Source organism: Orycteropus afer, unplaced genomic scaffold, assembly GCF_000298275.1.
Source record: "Orycteropus afer afer isolate SDZICR_OR568_19922 unplaced genomic scaffold, OryAfe1.0 scaffold00166, whole genome shotgun sequence".
Lineage (NCBI taxonomy): Eukaryota > Metazoa > Chordata > Mammalia > Tubulidentata > Orycteropodidae > Orycteropus > Orycteropus afer.
In genome coordinates, this window is record NW_006921753.1 from 6683547 (window position 1) to 6704819 (window position 21273).

A 21273-nucleotide genomic window follows, 5' to 3' on the forward strand; every position below is an offset into this window, starting at 1 on the left:
GGCCTGAAAATGCTGTTTAATGAAAAGTGGATGCTAGGTTTTATGTTAACATCTCTCTTAGTTTCCTAGGGGTACCGTGCAAATTACGACCAACTGGAGTGGGTGCTCTGGTGGCATAGTGCCTAAGGCATTTGACTGCTAACCAGAAGGCTGGCAGTTCAAAGCCACCAGACACTCCTTGGAAGGAAGACTGGGCAATCTACTTCCATAGAGATAACCAAACTCAATGCCTTCAAGTTGATTGGACTCATAGCGACCTCTCCTTGGGTTTATGAGTTAGTATCTCTATGGAAGTAGATTGCCCAACCTTCCTTCTGAGGAGTGGCTGGTGGCTTTGAACCGCCAGCCTTCTGGCTAGCAGTCAGATGCCTTAGGCGCACTATGCCACCAGAGCTCCTTCCATAGAGATACTGCCTTGGAAACCCAAAGAGGGGTTGCTATGAGTCCATTCGACTTGATGGTAGTGAGTTTTTGGTTTTGGTGGCTTAAAATAACAGAAACTTATTCTCACAGTTCAGGAGGCTAGAAGTCTGAAATCAAGGTATCAACAATGTTAGTTCCTTCTAAAGGATGCTGATGGATAGTCTCTTCTATGTTGCTCTCCTAGCTCCTGAGGGTTGCAACCGTTGGCGTCACTTGATTTGTTGATGCAAGTCAAGTCTCTGCCTTTGTCATCACATGGTGTTCTTCCCTGCTTGTCTTTGTGTCTGTGTCTCTTTTCTTCTTCTTAGAAGGACATCAGTTATATTGGGATTTAGGACCCACCCTGCTCCACTGTGACCTTATCTTGACTAATGACATCTGCAAAGATTCTATTTCCAGTTATAATCATTGCATCACAGATACTAGCAGTTAGAACTTCAACGTATCTTTTTGAAGGACTTAATTCAACCCATAACAATACCCTTATTGGTCAAATAAATAGGAGTTCTATGTCAATTTCCTCTATTTTTGTTGTTAAAACTTTCATGTTATTTTGAATGAACACATCTGGAAAGCAGTGGATTGTAGGATTCATTCTTTCACCAACTCTTTCATATTCAAACCCTTGTTTCTCTTCATCACAGTTTTCCAGAGGTCCTTAATTAATTTCTCCCTTGATTATTACTCTGATCTGCCCTCTCAAACAGTGCTGGGCATGCTTATATTCTTTGCCAACAGACTCTCTTTATGCCCTTCACTTCCCTTCTCTTAGGTGCCAGAACCCTTAGGATCCTGCAGCTGCTACTTTCAAATGGTGCCGCTCCCTGGCTCTCTTCCAGCATATGGTGTTTTGTTCATCACTCTACTGCAGGCTGCACCAAGGTCTTTATTTCTTTGATTAAAGGTTCTCATGATAAAATTAGTTAGCCAGGCTTGATTGACACTTTCCAAGGATATTTATGCTGGTGGGACAGGCAGGGTGACACTGATTGCTCTTTAATTATTAAGTTACATGGAGATATGTAACAGTGGGAAAAATCTGTTTTAGAAGAGAAAGAAGCTCAGTGGCATTTGGAGAAGGCATTTTTTATTTTGCAGCTGGCAGGTCTTTTTTATTTATGTTTTTTTGTTTTCCTTTGTTGATCAATCATAGCAGATAGATTGCTTGCATTCAGGAATCTGAAAGGTTAATGACATTGAGGGAGATTATTGACAGGAAAGCTAATTTGCTACATTTTCAAATTAGACATAGGTGAGCCACCCTTAGACTAAGCCAATCTTGTGTGTGGTCAGCTTAAGTTTCCTCAGTAGGAGGAATCAAAGAAATAGCAGCCCTTCTCTGACTTTGTTAACCAACCAGAAGAATTCAGTTCTTCTCCTAGGCTAGAGATGTGGGTGAACTGGGTGTTATGATGAGGGCATTATCAATCTGATGTTGATAACTTAGAAACCTGAAAAGTACAGACTGTTCCAGGACAAAGCCATCAAGAACACGGGTGAGTTCATTAGACTTATTGAGCAAGAGGGAAGACAAATGAAAGTCCCATGAGCAGTTGCCCTTGAGATCTGTCCTAAAGGAGAAGCTTAAATACTCTGAAACAATGATGTTCTATCTCAGTAGTGAAGTTTTCAGACTCCCAGCATGTAGGCAGTGTGAGGAGAGAGACTGTTGGAGAAAACAGTGGAATCTCTGTCACAAATCTTTAAGGTACTTGGATCTTGATGCTTTAGATGCAGTTTTACCTTAAAAAAAAAAAAAAAAAAAAGTGCTCAATGCCATCAAGTCGATTACAACTCGTAGTGACCCCCATTGGGTTTCCGAGGCTGCAAATCTTTATAGTAATAGATTGCCCTGTCTTCTTTCTGTGAGCGGCTGTTTGACCTTCTGGTGAGCAGCCAAAATGCCTTATCCACTATGTCACCAGAGCTGCTTGCAGTTTTACCTAGATAGAGAAAAAGGAAAAATAAAGGTTATTTTGAGGTTCCTGCTAAACATATGCTTTTCGGATATATGAAATGTACATACGAAATCAACTGTAGATTCTATCTAGCACTTCTGAGGTGGAATCTGAGATCCTATATTTTCAACAAACCTCTGAGGGGATGTCTCTGCTGCTGGTCTCAGGACCCAATTTTGAGTATCATTGTTAGACTTTTTATTCTTGCTCCTAAAACCCACATCCCAAAACCTACTTCCTGTGAGTTGGTTCCGACTTAACAAAGACCCTATAAAACCAAACCAAACCAAACCAAACTCACTGCTATCAAGTCAATTGCAACTCATAGCGACTCCTCCTTAGGTTTCTGAGGCAGTGTGTCTACAGAGGTAAATTGCCCATAAATTGCCTTGTAGGGTTTCCAAGGTAGTCTCTTTATGGAAACAAAGTGCCACATGTTTTGGGTTTGAACTTCTACCTTTCTGGTTAGCAGATGAGCTGTAACTCGTTCTTCTGTATATTTTGTCTTTGTACCATACACTTGAATACGCACATGCTATTCACAGTGAAGAAGTATATTATGCCCAGTGGTATATATACTTTAGTTTTATTATGGGAAGATTGCAAGCAGTGGTAATTCAGTCACAGAAATTTTGCTTTCTTGGTGGGAAAGCTGAATTCACTACCTGGCCAGAACACCTCAAACATAGCCACCACTGTCTCTCTGTGGAGGCTTGAGTGTTGCTGTGATACTGAACAGATTTCAGTGGAGCTTGCAGACCAAAGTGGACCAGGAAGAAAGTTCTGGTGATCTACTTTTGAAAACTCCAATGAAAACCCTGTAGATCATAACAGCCTGATCCTGCTGTGCATAGTGTCACCATGAGTCAAGGGCCAACTCAACAACAGCTAAAAACAACAACATGAGAATAATCATGATAGATAGTAGATATAAATAGGATCCAGATTAAAAACCTGCCAACTAACATACTTGAAATACATTCTGATCCGAAATCAAGTACTAATCTACCCAATGTTATTTGCAGACGTCTCAAGATGGTACCATTTTCACATATGTGTGACATCAGACAGCTGGGAAACATAATTCTGTGACAGATTTTGACACAGCACATAACATGTAGGCTTCATAAAACTTAATAGAAAAATGTGTTGTTTAACTACAGTCCATTTTTAATGAACAGATTGCAGTGTATCTAGTGGAATCAAACTGGGCTTTTTCTTGAGCGCTTTGGCAGTCTCCCCATCCAGGGAATTACCTAAGAGAGAGTGTGATCTGGTACTTGGTTGGTTATTGGTAATGTTATGTTATGTTATGTTTTCGGTTGGCCGTATTCAGCCCAGTGTTCTATTTTAGATCACGGGAAAAAAAGATACATTTCTTTACTACAATAAATATTTATCTGGTGAATCATTTCTGGAAGTGAGGGAATTACTGTGGTATTTTGAAATGGAAACACATCTTTTCAGAAGTGCATCAACAATGTGATCTCTGACTGTTTCAAATGGTAATTCCCCAGGCACTAAAAGTCTGCCAGAGTAGAACATCTGCTTCTAAGACATAGGCTTCTGCTGCGTTCCTCTCTGTGCACTTTTGTTTTCTTTTGCTTATTTTGTCAGTTTGTTAAATGCAGATTATATTTCATCAAGAACACTCAAGGAAAAACACTCAGAAAAGCAATATATTCTTTTTTTTCTCTTAGATTATATTTTGAGCTACTTATCCATTCAATCCAATCTTTTAGATCCTCTGCATCTATCACACAGCACAATGAATATTTATGTTCATACTAATCTTTCTGGACACTGAAAAGGCATATTATACAAAGATTCAATTACATTCACCACCTTACACTTCCTAGGGTGTGTGTGTATGTGTGTGTGTGTGTGTGTGTGTATAATTGATTTGGGTGAAAATTTACAGAGCAAATTCATTTTCCATACAACAGTTCAAATACACTTTGTCTCATGACATTAACTACAATTTACCCCAACGCAACAACTCCCCTCCCACTTCCTCCCCATAGTTAACTCTTCCAAGTGTCCATCTCTCCATGCACTCCCGCCCCCTGAGCTGTCTCCCTGTGCATAAACAGCCCTTGTTTCTCCCACGCTTGTTCTCTCCAAGGAGTGTATCTACCTCAGGTAAATGTTCAACTCCTATGCCTGTCTTCTGTTTGGCTGGAAGCCACAGGTGTGGTTTCAGTTCCAGACCTGAAGGGCAGCTAGGGTCCACAGTCCCTGTGGTTCCACCAGGCTCTATCAGACCAGCAAACCTGGTCCCTCCACCTTTTTTTTCCCAAATGATTTTGAGTTTTGTTCCACATTGTTTTCCCTCTCTATCCAGCATCTCCTACATAGGTGCCCCTCCGAGTGGTTGACAGTGGTAGCTGGGCACCATCTAGTTCTTCTGGTCTCATAGTCATATAGGCTGCGGACTGCATGGTTTACCAGTCGCTAGGACTAATTGCTTCCATGAGTCTTTGGTTTTCTTCCTTATTCTTTGCGTTGGACAAGGAGAGACCCATCGTTGTATCTAGATGGCTGCTTGCAAGCTTTTAAGATCTCAAAGTAGGAGGTGGAACAATGTTTTGTGTAGTATGTTATGCCAATTGAGCTTGATGTCTCTTGTGACTATGATCCTGAGCCCACCGGTTCAACTACTTGGTCCCTCTGGGTAGCTGGCTGTGACCAAGAAGTGACTACAACCTTGTCCCTTGTCACTCTACTATACACCCGAGAATTTTTACAGATCATACAAATATACTTATAGGACCATTGCCTGCCAACCCTATACGTGGTCTTGTGTACACTCCCCGCTTCATAGACATACATTATAGTTCAGCCTGTCTACCCATTTATCCACCCGTATACCCATGTTTGCCTTCACTGACAACGTAGTACTGTATGTGCAAAAGGGTTCATCTTTGTTGGTACCTCGCATGGACCTCTCTGTGTCTTCCTCTTCCTCAGTGCCACCATGTTAATCACTCACATTTCGTACATTCACCCACATCAGTACTCATCTCTACCTATCTAAAGAAAAGCAATATATTCTTCAAAAGTGAAATATTTTTTTAACAAAAGCTTTTAAATTTGTGTTATGACCTACAAATTCCCTAATGTGTTAAATTGTACCTTTTGATACATTTTATTCAAAGTGTTTTAAGTTTTCAAATTCCCTCCATATGCACTTTTCCCTGGCAGAATCACACTTAGATATGCGGAACTCTGTGTCTTTGGGCAGCGTGAGTAAATGGAGAGCCTGTGCCGGTGAATGGGAAAGTCTGAATGGGGAGGCCATTTAATCTATGACCTGGTCTTGCTGCTCTTTCAGTTGCTTCCAGTGAATGCAGATCACTTCTGACCTGCAGCCTATCATGTGACCAGGCTTACACTTACAAGGCTTCCTTCTACCTGACTTGCTGTTTTTATCTGGCACATTCAGCTACTTTTGCTACCTTTTTCTGAGAGGACCACAGAGTTGAGCACTTTCTCCTTTTTGCTACTGTGTTCTGATAGTATCTTGAATGTACCTCAGTTCTACAGCTACACTATGTGGTGGGATTGTGAGATTTTGTATCTAAGTACTCACTTAGACTAAATTCCCAGAGCGGAGGAGCCTAACTGGTATTCATTTTATATCCCCATTGCGGATTGTTGTGGCAGATCATAACAAGTTGTCAAAAAAATTAAAGTCATTGGAATTCCATGTATATGTAGATTGCAGTTTTCTGTAAATATAAAGTCATCTGAAAGCAAGGAGGACTAACATTTGTGCAAGCAAGACAGACTTTTTAGACGGAGAAATGACGAGCTATGTCCAAGAATAAGATATATCAGAAAATGAAAATACTAATTGGTAATGCATTTACTGCCTCATCTTTGAGCATTATTTGTATGTTTATTCATTTATTTATTTTTCCAGTTCTTTCAATATTTACTTCTTTCAGAAATACTAGATTAAGCATGAAATAATTAAGTGGAAGTAAAATTTGTATAAATTGGTATAAGATTCCTCTATCATACATGTATTTAACTGCAATTAAATGTCCACTCAAAATTATTGTAATGATGGTTGTGGTACAGCTGGGGACCAAAAAGAATTAGGCTAAGGCAGCACATGAGTGTGTATACTCAGTGTTGGTAAGTAAGGGATTATTAGTAGAACTTGACTTTTAAAAAGAGACCCCAATGAATAGAACTAGACAAGCCAACATTCAGGATGATTTCTTATCTAGACACATGTCAAATCTAGTTATGTTAAAGCATCTTCAGAAAATACATGATTTAAATGGCAGCTCATTTAAAAGGCTCTGCTCTAAAATCTATAAGCCTTTCAGGTTTTGCTTATATTTTACTTACTTATAATAAAAGGGAGGAGCTCTGGTGGCATAGCACCTAATGCATTTGACTGCTAACCAGAGGCTGACAGTTCAAAACCACCAACCACTCCTTGGAAGGAAGGTTGGGCAATCTACTTCTGTAGTGATACTGCCTCGGAACCCCAAGGAGGGGTCACTATGAGTCAGATCCGATTCCATGACAGTGCATTTGCATTTATAATAAAAGGGGATTCTCTGACTTTAAGAAGTGGAAAATTAAATCTATTGGTTTGTCGGTATAAATTAGTGGATTAGCCTAATGGTATTTTCACAGTTCAGTTCTTGGTGTGGTTATGTAATAAGTATGTTTGGGGATTTAACCACAGCAAATTCTGATCCAAATCTGGGTAGGCTGCTTTCCAATTACTGTAGTTCCTATTTCTACTAAAAAATCTTTCTTGGTTGGTTTGTTTTAGAATCAGAGAAAATATAGAGTATAGAAAATATATAATTTCCAGTATAAAAATATTTGCTAGATTAGAAATGGGAGCTCTGGTAGCGTAGTGCCTAAGGCGTCTGACTGCTAACCAGAAGGCTGGAGGTTCAAACCCACCAGCCCCTCCTCGGAAGGAAGGTTGGGCAATCTACTTCCGTAGTGATACTGCCCTGGAAACCCAGGGAGGGGTCGCTATGAGTCAGGTCTGACTTGACATCACATAACAACAACAACAACAGATTAGAAATAAGGTTTTAAAATGTTTTTGACCCACAAACCAAGGGCTCATTTACTTGCTTATAATGGCAGAAAGCACAGGGTCCTAGTCTTTCAACTTTAATGTTGATGGGGATAATATATTTGTAACACTACTAACACTACAGGAGCTCTGGTGGCATAGTGCCTGAGGCATTTGACTGTTAATCAGAAGGCTGGTGGTTCAAACCCACCAGCAACTCCTCGGAAGGAAGGTTGGGCAATCTACTTCCATAGTGATACCTCTTCGGAAACGCAAGGAGGGGTTGCTATGAGTCGGGTCTGTCTTGACAGCACATAACAACAACAAATATATATATGTATGTATATATATAATATATAAGTATGAGATCTGGTATATATAAAATACAAATCATCATGCATCTGATAAACTAAACCAAAATATAATTGAATCTAATCCTCTGGTCATATGTAACTATGTTGTTGTTGTTGTGTGCCTATATGTATGTATATATAAAATATATAAGTATGAGATCTGGTATATATAAAATACAAAGCATCATGCATCTGATAAACTAAACCAAAATATAATTGAATCTAATCCTCTGGTCATATGTAACTATGTTGTTGTTGTTGTGTGCCGTCGAGTCGGCCCTGACTCATAGTGACCCCTCCTTGGGTTTCCGAGGCAGTATCACTACGGAAGTAGGATTGCCCAACCTTCCTTCCGAGGAGTGGCTGGTGGGTTTGAACCGCCAGCCTTCTGGTTAGCAGTCAAGTGCTTTAGCCACTATGCTACCAGAGCTCCTATGTGTAACTATAGATTCCTTTTATGATATTGCTCTTGTAATGAGTTCCTGGGTGGAACAAATGGTTAAGCACTCCACTGCTAGCTGAAAGAATTGGTGGTTCGAACTGCCCTGAGGCACTTAGAAGATAGGCCTGAGGATCTGCTTTTGATAGGTCACAGCCTTGCAAACCCTATGGAGCAATTCTGCTCTGCGCACATGTGGTCATCATGAGTCAGAATCAATTTGACACCATCTAACAATATCAAGATAAAGAATACATGTACTAATTTTGTGATGTACATGTGATGTACTAATTTTTCTATATAACTGTCTAGGAGCTATCATCTTCCTAAAACTAATGTAACTTCCATTTTTTAGGAGACTTTTATAAGATAATAATAATAGCGCTCTGGTGGCGTAGTGCCTTGGGCATTTAACTGCTAACCAGGAGGCTGGCAGTTCAAACCCACCAGCCACTCCATGGAAGGAAGACTGGACAATCTACTTCCGTAAAGATGTACTGCCTCAGAAACCCAAAGTGGGGTTGCTATACGTCAGAATCAACTCAATGGCAGTCAGCTTGGTTTTGGTTTTTCAGTATTATAAAGGTGAGGAGGTCTGGTGGCACAGTGGTTAAGATATTCGGCTGCTAACCAAAAGATTGACAGTTGGAGCCCACCAGCCACTATGTGGGAGAAAGAGGAGGCAATCTGCTTTGTAAAGATTTACAGACTTGGAAACCTTATAGGGAAGTTGTGCTTTGTCCTAAAGTGTCACCATAAGTTGGAATTGACTCAATGATAGTGGGTTTATAAAGAAGGTATAAGGTACCCCTGATGGTGTAGTGGTTAAGTGCTTGGCTGCTAATGGAAAGGTTGGCAGTTCAAACCACCAGCAACTCTGCTGGAGTAAGATGTGGCAGTCTGTGTCCAAAAAGATTTATAGCTTTGGAAACCTTAGGGGACCATTCTTTTCTGTCCTGTAGGGATGCTATGTGTTGGAATCAACTTAATGGCAGTGGGTTTTTGTTTATTATAAAAGTACAGCAAAAAGTCAGCAAGTAGATTCCCAGATCTACAGCCTTTATTCTGTTTAAGCAGTTCATGGATTACAGTCTTAACTGTTTGACTCTTGCCTTCTCTGTTTTTTATTGCACAAAATGTGAAATTATGATTAAGTGCCCTATTTTGAAGGAAGGATCTAAAACTCACTGATGTCTCATATGTGGATGTACTGTGGTTGAATGGCCATTACTTTTTAGACAATAGGAGAATCAATGGTGAGTTAACTAGATTGGGGTTAGTACAACCAAAAATCTTTTTGACTTGAAAGTCAATGCAGTATGGTTGTCAGCAAGGCCCATCAGAGGATGGGGGATGTTGCAGGGAGTCTGGAAATATAGTCAGTTACCTATAGCACATTTCATGTTTGTCTGACAAAATCAATATAATGATTTTTTTTTTCCTTGTTGAAATAGCAAAATTTAAAGAATTAAAAGAAAAGCCATTTTAGTAATCCTGCTACCCAGAGGTTACTAGTTTTGATGTCTTTTTTTTTTATATATCCTATATTTTTTATTTCTGTATTTTCTGTAATGTGATATTTAGCTTTTTAATAGAATGAAGATTGTACTAGGTATATTATATTAACACATATTTAAATAGATTTTAAAAATATTTTTGTGTGTGTGATTTTGGAGAAAATTTACATAGCAAATCAGATTTTCATTTAACAAGTTCTATATATATTATTCAGGAGCTCTGGTAGTGTAGTGCCTAAGGCACTTGACTGCTAATTAGAAGGCCGGCAGTTCAAACCCACCAGCGACTCTTCGGAAGGAAGGTGTTGGGCAATCTACTTCCATAGTGATACTGCCTCGGAAACCCAAGGAAGAGTTGCTATGAGTTGAGTTCGACTCGAAGGCACATAACAACAATAAAAACATATATTATTCAGTGGCATTAGTTATACTTTACAAAATGTATCAGCATTTTCATTATTTCCATTCTGGTGGTTCTGTTTTTATTAATCAGCTGGTTTGTTCTCCCTTTAACCTTCTCATCTTTGGTCTAGGGTAATTGTTGAGTGTCTCATGCAGATGATTGTTTAGGGGAGCATAGTACTTATGGCTGTTTTATGAGCCACTCTTTTAGCTGATAGGTAACCTCTGGGAGTGGTTTAATGAGTATCCCAGGGCAGTAGACTTGGGGGTTCCTCTTGTATCTACAGGTCCAGTAAACTTGCCTTTTTAAGGAATTTGTGTTCGCTCTACATTTTTTCTCCCATTTTATCTGTGGCCATCTCCTGTGACCCTGGGTGGAAAGGTCAGTAGTGGTAGCTGGGCACCATCTTGTTCTTCTGGTCTGCAGGTAGGGGAGGCTGTGGTTCATGTAGGTTGGTATTCCTGGAGGTTAGTTTCACATTTCAGTCCTTATTTTCCTTCTTTCTCCTTTGTTCCAGATGTGTAGAAGCTAAAGTTATGTCTTAGATGGCCACTTGCAAGCTTTTAAGATTCCAGACGCTACGCTGCTCACCAAACTAGGATGTAGCTTGATCCTATAGATAGTAGAAATCCTTGAAGAAAATGTAATTTTAGGAAACTTGCTAACTGTATTCTACCAAGTATAAGGAAAAGAAATCATCCAGGAAGTGTCAAAAATGATAAAAAGTAGGTAATGTAACAAGTATAAGATAATTAAGAATTTTCCTTCTGTGCTTGGGACAGAAATTGAAAGACAAGTGACCAATTGTACCCTTTGAATTTCTATATTTAAAATATAAGTGGAGAGTCAGGAACCATAAGTAATGATGTTCTTTTTTGGTAGACTACTCGGGATTGAAAAGGACCAAAAAGTGGTTCTAGTTTGTTACCGTTTCAGGCAGTTTTGTTTTGCTGCGTACGATGAGCCTCCCACCCCCCCCCAAACAAATCACTCTAGATCATAAAAGTGTAGTTTGAATTTGAATTGTTTCTTTTTCTTTTGAGAAAGAACCTAAGAAAGAAAGTCAAATAAAGAAAACAAAATCCTGCTGTGTTCTAGTTGCTTCCCCACAGGAATATCATAGCAAATACAGGTTGCCACTCAGTAAGTCACTATATTTTGGAATGTGAGTAGTTTTTTTTTTTGTCTCAAGTAATAGAGTGGTCTCCATTTTCTTTCTTTCTTTGTTTCCTTCCCCTTTTTCTCTCTCTTTTTCTTAGATTTGCTTTATGAAAGGACACTTGTTAAAGATCAGGTTTAATCAAAATAGGTCCAGTACTAAAGACAAAAAAGGGTTTTCTTAATTGAAGTAGACATTGTTAAGCTTGTAAACCAGATGAAAGTATGAGTGATCATATCATATAGTAGTAGATTTTTATAATAAATTTTCCAGATAAAATGTTTGTTGAAATCATCAAAGGGATGTTGTTAATTCTACCTTGGTATTACTGTACAGTTAAAATAACTGGCATTTAAAACAGAACCTTTTTGAAAGGATGAAAGCTTTATTGAATATGCTGAGATAAGGTTTATTACACTATTTCCTTTCATCCAAACTGCTGTCATAATCTTAGGAAATTTCAAAAGCTATATAGATGACCTAATTCAACCCTGTAGCCACCCATTTCCTGGCCTACTCCACTTCCACGCTTCTGTAGCTACCCCTTGCAGGACAATATTCTGGTCAAACTCATCACCTCAGACTTTGGAAACTCCTCTGTCTCCCTCACTGACTCTCACCTTTCCTTCTTGTGGTTCTCTTTCAGCTTCACTCCCATCACATGGTTCTTTAACTTTGAAGGTCTCTAAGCCCCTTTATTCTCCCCCAACCCCCAGCCTACTAACTTTCTCAATTCACAGAAAAATCAGTTTGAAAACTTGACAGTTTGACTCTATAGTATTTCCCAATGTCTATCTCCCCTCTCTAACCCTAATCTTAAGCTTTTTTGTTTAGTTATGCCTTCATCATCCTTATGAAGTCTCTCTACCTCTCATCTTGCCATCCTGACTTTTTTTCCTCCAAACAACTGCCCTGATGAGTTCTCAGAGTCAAATCTGACTTTTCCATTGGCTTCCTGTCTCTCACAGGATGAAGACCTATTCCATATCATATTGCAGGCTTTGGATGTTTGCCAGGCCTCCTCTTCATCTCCTGAACCCACATTCTGCACCCCAGCAACATTAATCTGATTGTAACTCTGCTGCATGTGTTGTGCTGTTTCCCGCCTTCGTGCTTCATCTCAACTTCAGCCCACAACGACTCCTTCTCTCTGTATTCATGCTAACTTCTGTCTGCCTTTGAAATCTCAACTTACATGTTTACTTACTTCAGGAAGCCTTGTACCCAAACCTGAAATAGGTGTGTATTCTCAGTGCTCCTAGAACTCCCTGCTGTCTTTACTTCCACCATATTGTATTAAAAAAGATCACTTTATGTCTGTTTTCCCCATGATATATACGATACATTGTTTAATGGTAGCATTGTGTCATCTTCATCTTTATTTCATCAGTGCTTAGATCAAGCCTCATATATAAACCAAAAACCAAATCCATTGCCATCGAATTGATTCTAATTCACAGTGATTCATTGAGTTTCCAAAGTGGTAAATCTTTACAAAAGCAGATTGCTCATATATACTAGGCACTTACTGATTTGCTGAATAAATGACTAATTGACTGGATTAGTTAAATATTTGCCCATTATTTGCTGTTTATAGAATTCTGAAAGGCCATACATACTGCATGAATGGTAATTCTAACCTTATTATTAAGAAGGTCATCAATCTGTGGGCAAGAATGCTATCTGGGAAAAAGAAGAAACCCTGCTATGGTAATTTTTTTCTAATTTTGAACAGAAGTGGGAAGTAGAAGTAACAACAATAATAAAAACCCCAACTTATAAAATATATTTTTTAAAATTATGTGTTAGATTTTTTACCTTCATATTTTATTTTCTCTTCACAACAACTTAGTGAGACAGGCATTTTTATTTAAGATTTCTGAGGTGAGAAAACTGATTCAGAGAGGTTATGTAATTTATCCAAGACTACCGGCAGACTAATAATTTAAATCCAGAACTCTGAAACTCCAAGGCCAAATTCTTTAATTAAATGAAATTGAAAATTAAGCAAAATATATTTTGACTCTTTCCTGGGACTTTCTCAAAGGACATTACTTTTGAACATCAGGAAAATAGGTTGCTCTTCAAATCATAGATGTATCATTGCATGTTTGAATTATGTTTAAATAAGACATTTGTGAATTATCTATTTAAAAATGGATCTATTCCAGTTAGTTGGCCAAGTAGCTACCTATCTTCCAAATTTCCTGGCATAGCCAAGTGAGTGCCTTCAGCACAGCATCAGGCTGGTGAAACATCTCCATGAGTATTCTCTCAATTCCTGAAGCCTTGTTTTCCACCAGTTCCTTCAGTGCAGTTTTGACTTCTTCCTTCAGTACCATTGGTTCTTGATTATACGCTACCTCCTAGAATGATTGACTATCAACCTATTCATTTTGGCACAGTGCTTCTGTGTATTACTTCCGTCTTTTTTTGATGATTCTTGCGTCATTCAGTAGTCATTAAATAATTGTTCAATATTTTGCCCGTAGAATCTTTTAGTATTGAAATTTGAGGCTGAATTTTTCCTTCAGTTCTTATAGCTTGAGAAATGCCAAACATATTCTTCCCTTTTGGTTTTCTAACTCCAGGTTTTTTCACATTGCATCATAAGACTTTGTCTTCTCGAGCTGCTCTTTGAAATTTTCTGTTCAGCAGTTTTATTTCATCATTTCTTGCCTTCACTTTAGCTACTCTCTTCCAAGAGCAAGGTTCAGAGTCTCTACTGACATTGATTTTGGTCTATTCTTCCTTTCTTTTCTTTTTAATGACTTTTAGCTATCTTCCTATGTGATGTTCTTGCTGTCTTCCTCTAACTCCTCTGGCCTTTTGTAATTTGTATTTAGTGCATAAAATCTATTAATCAGATGGTCACTAAATTCAGGTGGGATATAGTCAAGGTCATATGTTGGCTCTAGAGGACTTACTTTATTTTTTTAGCTTCAGCTTGAACTTGCATATGAGCAAAACAATCAGCTCCTGGCCTTGTTTTGCCTGATGATACTGAGCTTCTCCATTGCCTCTTTCCACATATGTGGAAAGATAATGTAGTTGATTTTATTTCTGTGTATTTTTATCTGGTGAGGTCCTCCTGTAAAGCTATCATTTATGTTGTTGAAAAAAGATATTTGCAAAGAATAAGTCACTGGTTTTGCAAAATTCTATCATGTAATCTTTGGCATTTTATCTATGACCAAGACCATATTTCCTAACTCCAGTGCTTCTTTGTTTCCAACTTTAGCATTCCAATGAGCAGTAATTATCAATACATCTTGATTGCATGTTTTGTCAATTTCAGATTATAGAAGTTGGTAAATATCTTTAATTCTTCATTTTTTGCTTTGGTGGTTGGTATGTAAATTAGAGTAATAGTCATATTAACTGGACTTCCTTGTAGATGTATGGATACTATCCTATCTACTGACAGCATTGTTCTTCAGAATAGAACTTGAAATGTTCTTTTGATGAGTGTGATGAATTTTGGGTCTAGGAATGTTCAGTAATGTTTCCCATATCAATTAAGGAAACTGCTTCTTTGCTTTATGCCATTTTGGCTTATAAAAGATTTCACAGGCACACTCTGTATTTGTGTAGCAGGAGAAACCTCTGTATATACACACTTTACGGTTAAGTAGTAAATTAGTTGGGGGCTCTAATAGCGTAGTGCCTAAGGCACTTGACTGCTAACCAGAAGGCTGGCGGTTCAAACCCACCAGCCACTCCTCAGAAGGAAGATGGGGCAATCTACTTTCATAGTGATACTGCCTTGGAAACCCAAGGAGGGGTCGCTATCTCAACGGCACATAACAACAACAACAGTAAATTAGTTATATAGTTAATCATGATATAGTTATGTAATTACTAGTGCATTTAGATTCTAAGTTGAAAAAATAAAATGTTACTATTTCTGGTTTTAAAATTTCAACTTGCAGACCCATTTGATCAAGCATCCAAAATGGGTAATCATTGGCATTATGCTTCAGATTTAGATCTAAGAAGTAAAAATGAAAAACATTTGGATCTGATTAAAGAACAAAGAAACAAGGGGACAGGGAACAACCAGTTCAGAAAATAAAGAACAGTTGGCTCACCCTAATTACAGCCATCTTGATTTTCAGTTTCCTTCTATATCTAAAAATTGGATGGTTGGTGAAATAGTAACCTTTTGGCCTAATTGTTGTTGTTGTTGTTTACTGTCGAGTTGACCCCAACCTTCCTTCTGAGGAGTGGCTGGTGGGTTTGAACCGCCAGCCTTCTGGTTAGCAGTCAAGTGCCTTAGGCACTGTGCTACCAGAGCTCCCTTGGCCTAATTAGGGAAGTTAAATTTATTGCAGATTTCCTGAAGTGACTTTATGCTCTTCTTTATATCTCAGAAATGAGTTACATTTTGCTTTTCTTCACAAGTTTTTCCTTTGAGTAAATAACAATTCACTTGCCATTTCTGAATGCTGCATACCTTATATCTACCATCATTTAACTGAGGATGTGTTGACATAATGTAGAAAATAAGGTCACCCACAACAGTTCAACTAATTGTAAGACTTTTACTCTTGGATCACATTGAGTTGGGCAGAAATGCAGATGAATCTTAAGAAAATGAAGAAATATCACGTATAAGTAACAGTTTTGCAGCTTATTCATTATTGCTTTTCAGACACTAAAATAAGGGCTTCATCATGAATGCCTTAATTTATTCTGTATTCATTTTATTTAGGAAATTATAGATTATAGGTTTCCTTTGTAAATGTTTTTAAAAGAGGAAACATACCTATTGACCTTATTGGTATGTCCGTTGTATGTAGTCTTGTTGCTCTCAGATAGTGTGTGTGTTTATTATTTGAGAGTAGTTAAAGCAAAAGTACACCAGAAAAAAATGGGGAAATGAACCATAACTTTCACTGTCAAAAGTCTGTTCAAATACTATGTGGTTTCATATTCATTGCAAATTTGCTGGGTTTTTCTGTTAATTTTCCTCAATCCCCAGAGCAGTTGTCACTATCTATATCTGCCATCTTCCTCAAAAAAGTAGCTGATGTTTCAGGGTGGAAATATATTCTATGTGTATCTATTGAGCTAAATGATTCTGAGTAAACTGGAATTGGAAGCAAGGTCAGTTTTTAAAAGGCCACTCTTTATTTAGTATTTTTTTGTTTCAGTTATTTCTTTAAAGTCTAAACCTGTTGCTGTCAAGTTGATTGTAACTCGTAGCAACTCTATAGGACGGAGTAGAACTGTACCTTAGGGTTTCTAAGACTGTCATCTTTGTACAAGCAAACTGCCACATCTTTTACCTGCGGAGTGACTGATGAGTTTGAACTGCCAACCTTTTGGTTAGCAGTTGAGTGCTTTAGCCACTGCACCAACAGGGTTCCTTCTTTAGTGTCTAGCACAGGAAGTCTTGACTGATAAACATAATTAATGTTGTAAACTTACAAAAGTATTGGTATGACTGAAGTGATAACACTGTTTTGAAGTCTGAATCATATTTTAAATAAATGTCAGAATCCCCAGAACTTTAGATGGAAATTAGAGTAGAGGGGACACCTGTTTTCCTTTCTATTCCAATGCATTATTCATACTATCACAACTTTTTCTTTCTAAAATAGAGATTTTATCATGTCTCTGCTCATTTTAATCCATTTTGCTTCACATTCCTTATAAAACTAACTCTTAACCAGAGAAACACATTCAAATTCGGCAGGATCCTTCTAAAATTTGCCCATACCAGGAATCTATCATCAGAATTTGATTTTTATAGAGGACTGGCAAGTGCAACTGGTAAAACTTTACCCGTTGATTCAAATGTCTCTTTGTGACCTTTCACAACCAGACTTTCTCATCCTGTCTTGTCATTTCCTCTTGTTACCTTCTCCTCTTCACTAGGTATGTCAAATTAGATACTATAAAAATACTTAGTTCCATTTCATACCTCTTTACCTTTGTACATTTTGTTCCTACATCCTAAAACACTTTTGCCTCTCTTTACTTCTCTCCCTCTAGGACTTTCATCTGTCAGACAACTACTTATCTTTCTAGATTATCCTCTGATGACAAATTGTTCCTTACTCCCTCAGGTGGAGATTATCACTCCATCTTTTAAGTTTTTGTGGTTAGCATTTATATTCAATTGTGATTTTTTTTTTCTAATTTTAGGTGTACATGTCTCCTATTAGACAATGAGATCAATGATATCACACAATCTATTTTGTTTATGCCTATATTAAATGAATATATGGATAAGTAATAAAATGATCTGTTAGAAATGTGAATATATGTTGTTTTTAATGAACATTTTGTCTAGGGGCATTATTAAGTTGAAGTAGCAGTGACCACATCAAGATTAAGTAAATACTGTGCATAATTTCATGTGTCTTAATATCCATTCTTGTTCAAACTTACATGCATATATGTATATTGAATTTTTCCCTTTTGTGTCTACAGAAGAAATCTCACAAAACTCTCCCTCATCTTCAGTCATATGCTGGCGGAAATCAAAGCAATCTTTCCCAATGGTCAGTTCCAGGGAGATAACTTCCGTATAACAAAAGCAGATGCTGCTGAATTCTGGAGGAAGTTTTTTGGAGACAAGTAAGCAAAAATTGTTCATATTGTTTGGATATATCTTTGAAATATAACCTAGTCCTACCTCCCTTTCCACATGGTGTAGATTTTACTTGTGTATTTTGGTAGTGCACTTGAGTGTTTTTGTTAAGTGTTTGATCAGTAATTTTTCTGTTTAAGCACCAAAAGTATGCCTCAACATTTTATCACTGATTAGTTTTAAGAAATTGAAAAGCAAATATTAGTTTATATAGCATTCTTTTAGCAAGGATTTATTGAGTTAGCTTAGATATTTGATATATGTAAGTTTTTTTTATTATAGCTTTTTGTGTGTATGGTTTGTTGAAAATTGACACACTAAACTAGGTTCCCATTTAACAATTTCTATATATGTTACTCAGTGACATTGGTTACATTTTTCACAATGTTTCAATATTCTCATTATTTCATTTTGGTTGTTCCATTTCCATTAATGTAGTTTTCCATGCCCCTCCTCCCCCTTTTTTAACCTTCTCATCTTTTCTTTAGGGTAAATGTTGACTGTTAGATCTCATATAGTTGATTTTTAAAGGAGTACAGTATTCCTGCATGATATTGTCTTATGAATTCATCAGTTATTTATCTGAAAAGTGAACCCTGGATGTGTTTCAGTACAGTTTAAAGGGTATCTCAGGACAGTAGTCTTAAGGGTTCCTCTAGTCTCTGCTGGTCTGGTAAGTCTGGCCTTTTTTTTTTTTTTTTTTTTTAAGAATTTAAGTTTTGTTCTACATTTTTCTCTCATTCTATCTGGGATTATATGTTTGTTGCTAGTCAAAATGGTCAGTAGTGGTAAGCAGGCACCGTCTAGTTGTTCTGGTCTCAGGATAGATGAGGCTATGTATGGTTCCTGTAGGCTATTAGTCCTGTAGACTAGTTTCTTCTTTAAGTCTTTGGTTTATTTCTTTCGCTTTTATTCTAGATGTGTTGAGACCAGTAATTGTGTCTCAGATGACAGCTTGTTAGCCATCTAAGACTCTACTCCCCAAACTGGGATGTAGAACACAAAGTTTGTGAGCTACATTATGCCAATTAACTGAATTGTCCCACCAGACTATGGTCCTAAGCCTTTGTAGCCCATAAACCTATCCCACAAGGTATTTGGTTGTATCTAGGAAGTGTTTGTAACTGTGCTCTTTATGTACTTTATTTTATATACAAATAGATATGCTGCATACACATACATGTATGTATATATGTCTGTACATATACCTATACTTGCCCCCGTAAAAACACATAGATCTTCCTATATACACATGTATGCATACATATCTACCCATGTAACCACCAATTAACCCATATTTTTTGGTTGTTAATCCTGCTATTGCAAAATGTGTATGTTATAACTTTTACCAAAAGCGACCCTTATTTTTAGTGTCCTCATTTATCTTGATTAAGTTGTGCATACTTCACTCGCATTCAGCCATTGCCTTTCTTATCACCGAAATAATAAGTGTACTATCTAAAGAGTGATTCCCCCTTTCTTCCCCTCCTGACTTCCTATAACTTAGTACATACATTAAACAGGTATACAAAATAAAAGGCAGAAAAGAATGCATATTTTAAAAATAGTTACATAAATAGTTTGCTTTGAGAATTCAGAGAGGGGAATAGGCTTGTAGTAATCTGAGAATGCTTCCTAGAGGAGGTGGTATGTAAGCTTGGTTAAGATCTGAAATTGAGATGAAAGACCCTTGCATCTTGATTCAGGTTTTCTTTTTATTATTGTACAGAAAATATACATGTGTGAACAAAATATAGAAATGAATATAATTTTATCAGAAAGCTGCATTATATAGCCAGATAAAGATATTTTTCTCTTTAGGTACTTCCTATTGAGATAAAAACTCAACATGAGCTTTATAAATAATAGGAATTGAATGTCTGAGATCAGAGTTCTTTAAATGAAATTTGCAAAACCTTTGTTGGAATCTCTCAGTGATTTGATCAAGAACTGAGGAAAAGCATTCCCCAATAACCTTTTAATAATCCCCTTAAATCTGAGAGCACTCTCAGAATACCTTTGAATGAAGGCTGAACCCTGACAGACTTAAGGAGGAAAAGAGATTGGCTGCACTTTGTGTTTTCCCCTGTATTTAAAAGTCTGTCTTTATCCCCTTGCTAACAAAATTAGCCATATGAAATGCTGAAAGACACTTTTGATGACTTAGTTGCTACAACAGATGATGAATAATTATAACATTTCTTTTTACTTTTTCACAAAATATTATGTTTATCTGTAGCTATCACCGTGATTACAACATACTTACATAGAACAGTGCACATTTTATTAGATATATAACCTTTTTGGTTTAGAAGATTTTTAAAGTCTATTTCTCTATAACTGACTCCAGGGCAACTGGTTTATACTAACATACATACAGAATTGTTTTTAGACACTAGAAGAGAAAATACCATTATTGCCATTAACTTGGACATTTGGTGTTCCAGAAACTTAGCTATTTGTAATGTTCTATATCTATTCACAAATTAGGAATTAATTTTTTTTTATTAAAGATTCATCATCTGAATTAGAATAACTGCCAAGAGTATGCTAATTAAATATTTGTGCATGGTAGAAAGCAGAAAAGAATTGCTGAGTTCCAGGAGTAAGAACTGAGAGGATTTCCTGCAGTTGTAGCACATGTATTAACAGTTATGAACGTACTGCAACCAGTTGGTGAAACTTAGAAGCAAACTTTATCTTACAAGTTTAAGAATATCTCTTAAGTTCTCTTTGAAAACTGAAAATTCTGATGAGTTAAAAAATTCTGTTGACTTTTCATAAGGTCAGTAAAAGATGAAAAGATTCATGCTGTTTTCAAGAGGGGAGTTTGGTTTGCTGGCACCTCAAGCCACAGAGAATTATGCTTTTGAGACATCTTTTTCTTTATTTATAACCATAGACATCAAGGATCTGAAATTTCTGTTCAACTGATACGCGAGTGAAATCACTATTAAATCAAATGGGAGCTTCTAGAAATACTGTGGGAGCTCTGGTAGCATAGTACCTAAGGCACTTGACTGCTAACAAGAAGGTTGGCAGTTCAAACCCACCAGCCACTCCTCAGAAGGAAGATGGGGCAATCTACTTCCGTAGTGTTACTGCCCAACCCAAGAGGGGTCACTTTGAATTGAGTCCTACTTGACGGCACATAACAACAACAACAACAACAGAAATACTGTAATATTTTCCCTGCCTTCCAAATCTTTTAACTCTGCCATATTTTCAGATTTGAGAAAGCTCCTCAATTTTTCAGCATGTTTCTATTTAGAATGAGAGCCAAATGTTAAGCTACTTTTAGAACTTATACAGATGTCTGTAGTCACTGAAATTAATATTTCCTCTATTAGATCATTAGAGACAT

General features: G+C 37.3%; 1 protein-coding gene across 1 annotated transcript in view; it reads left to right on the plus strand.

Annotated features, from left to right (window-relative positions):
• CBLB (Cbl proto-oncogene B) overlaps positions 1-21273 on the plus strand; it is a 300380-nt gene that overhangs the window by 121050 nt on the left and 158057 nt on the right. The window contains exon 4 of the mRNA XM_007946571.2: positions 17750-17896. Within this exon, the coding sequence (XP_007944762.1) occupies positions 17750-17896 (147 nt within the window). The remainder of the gene's footprint in view (positions 1-17749; positions 17897-21273) is intronic.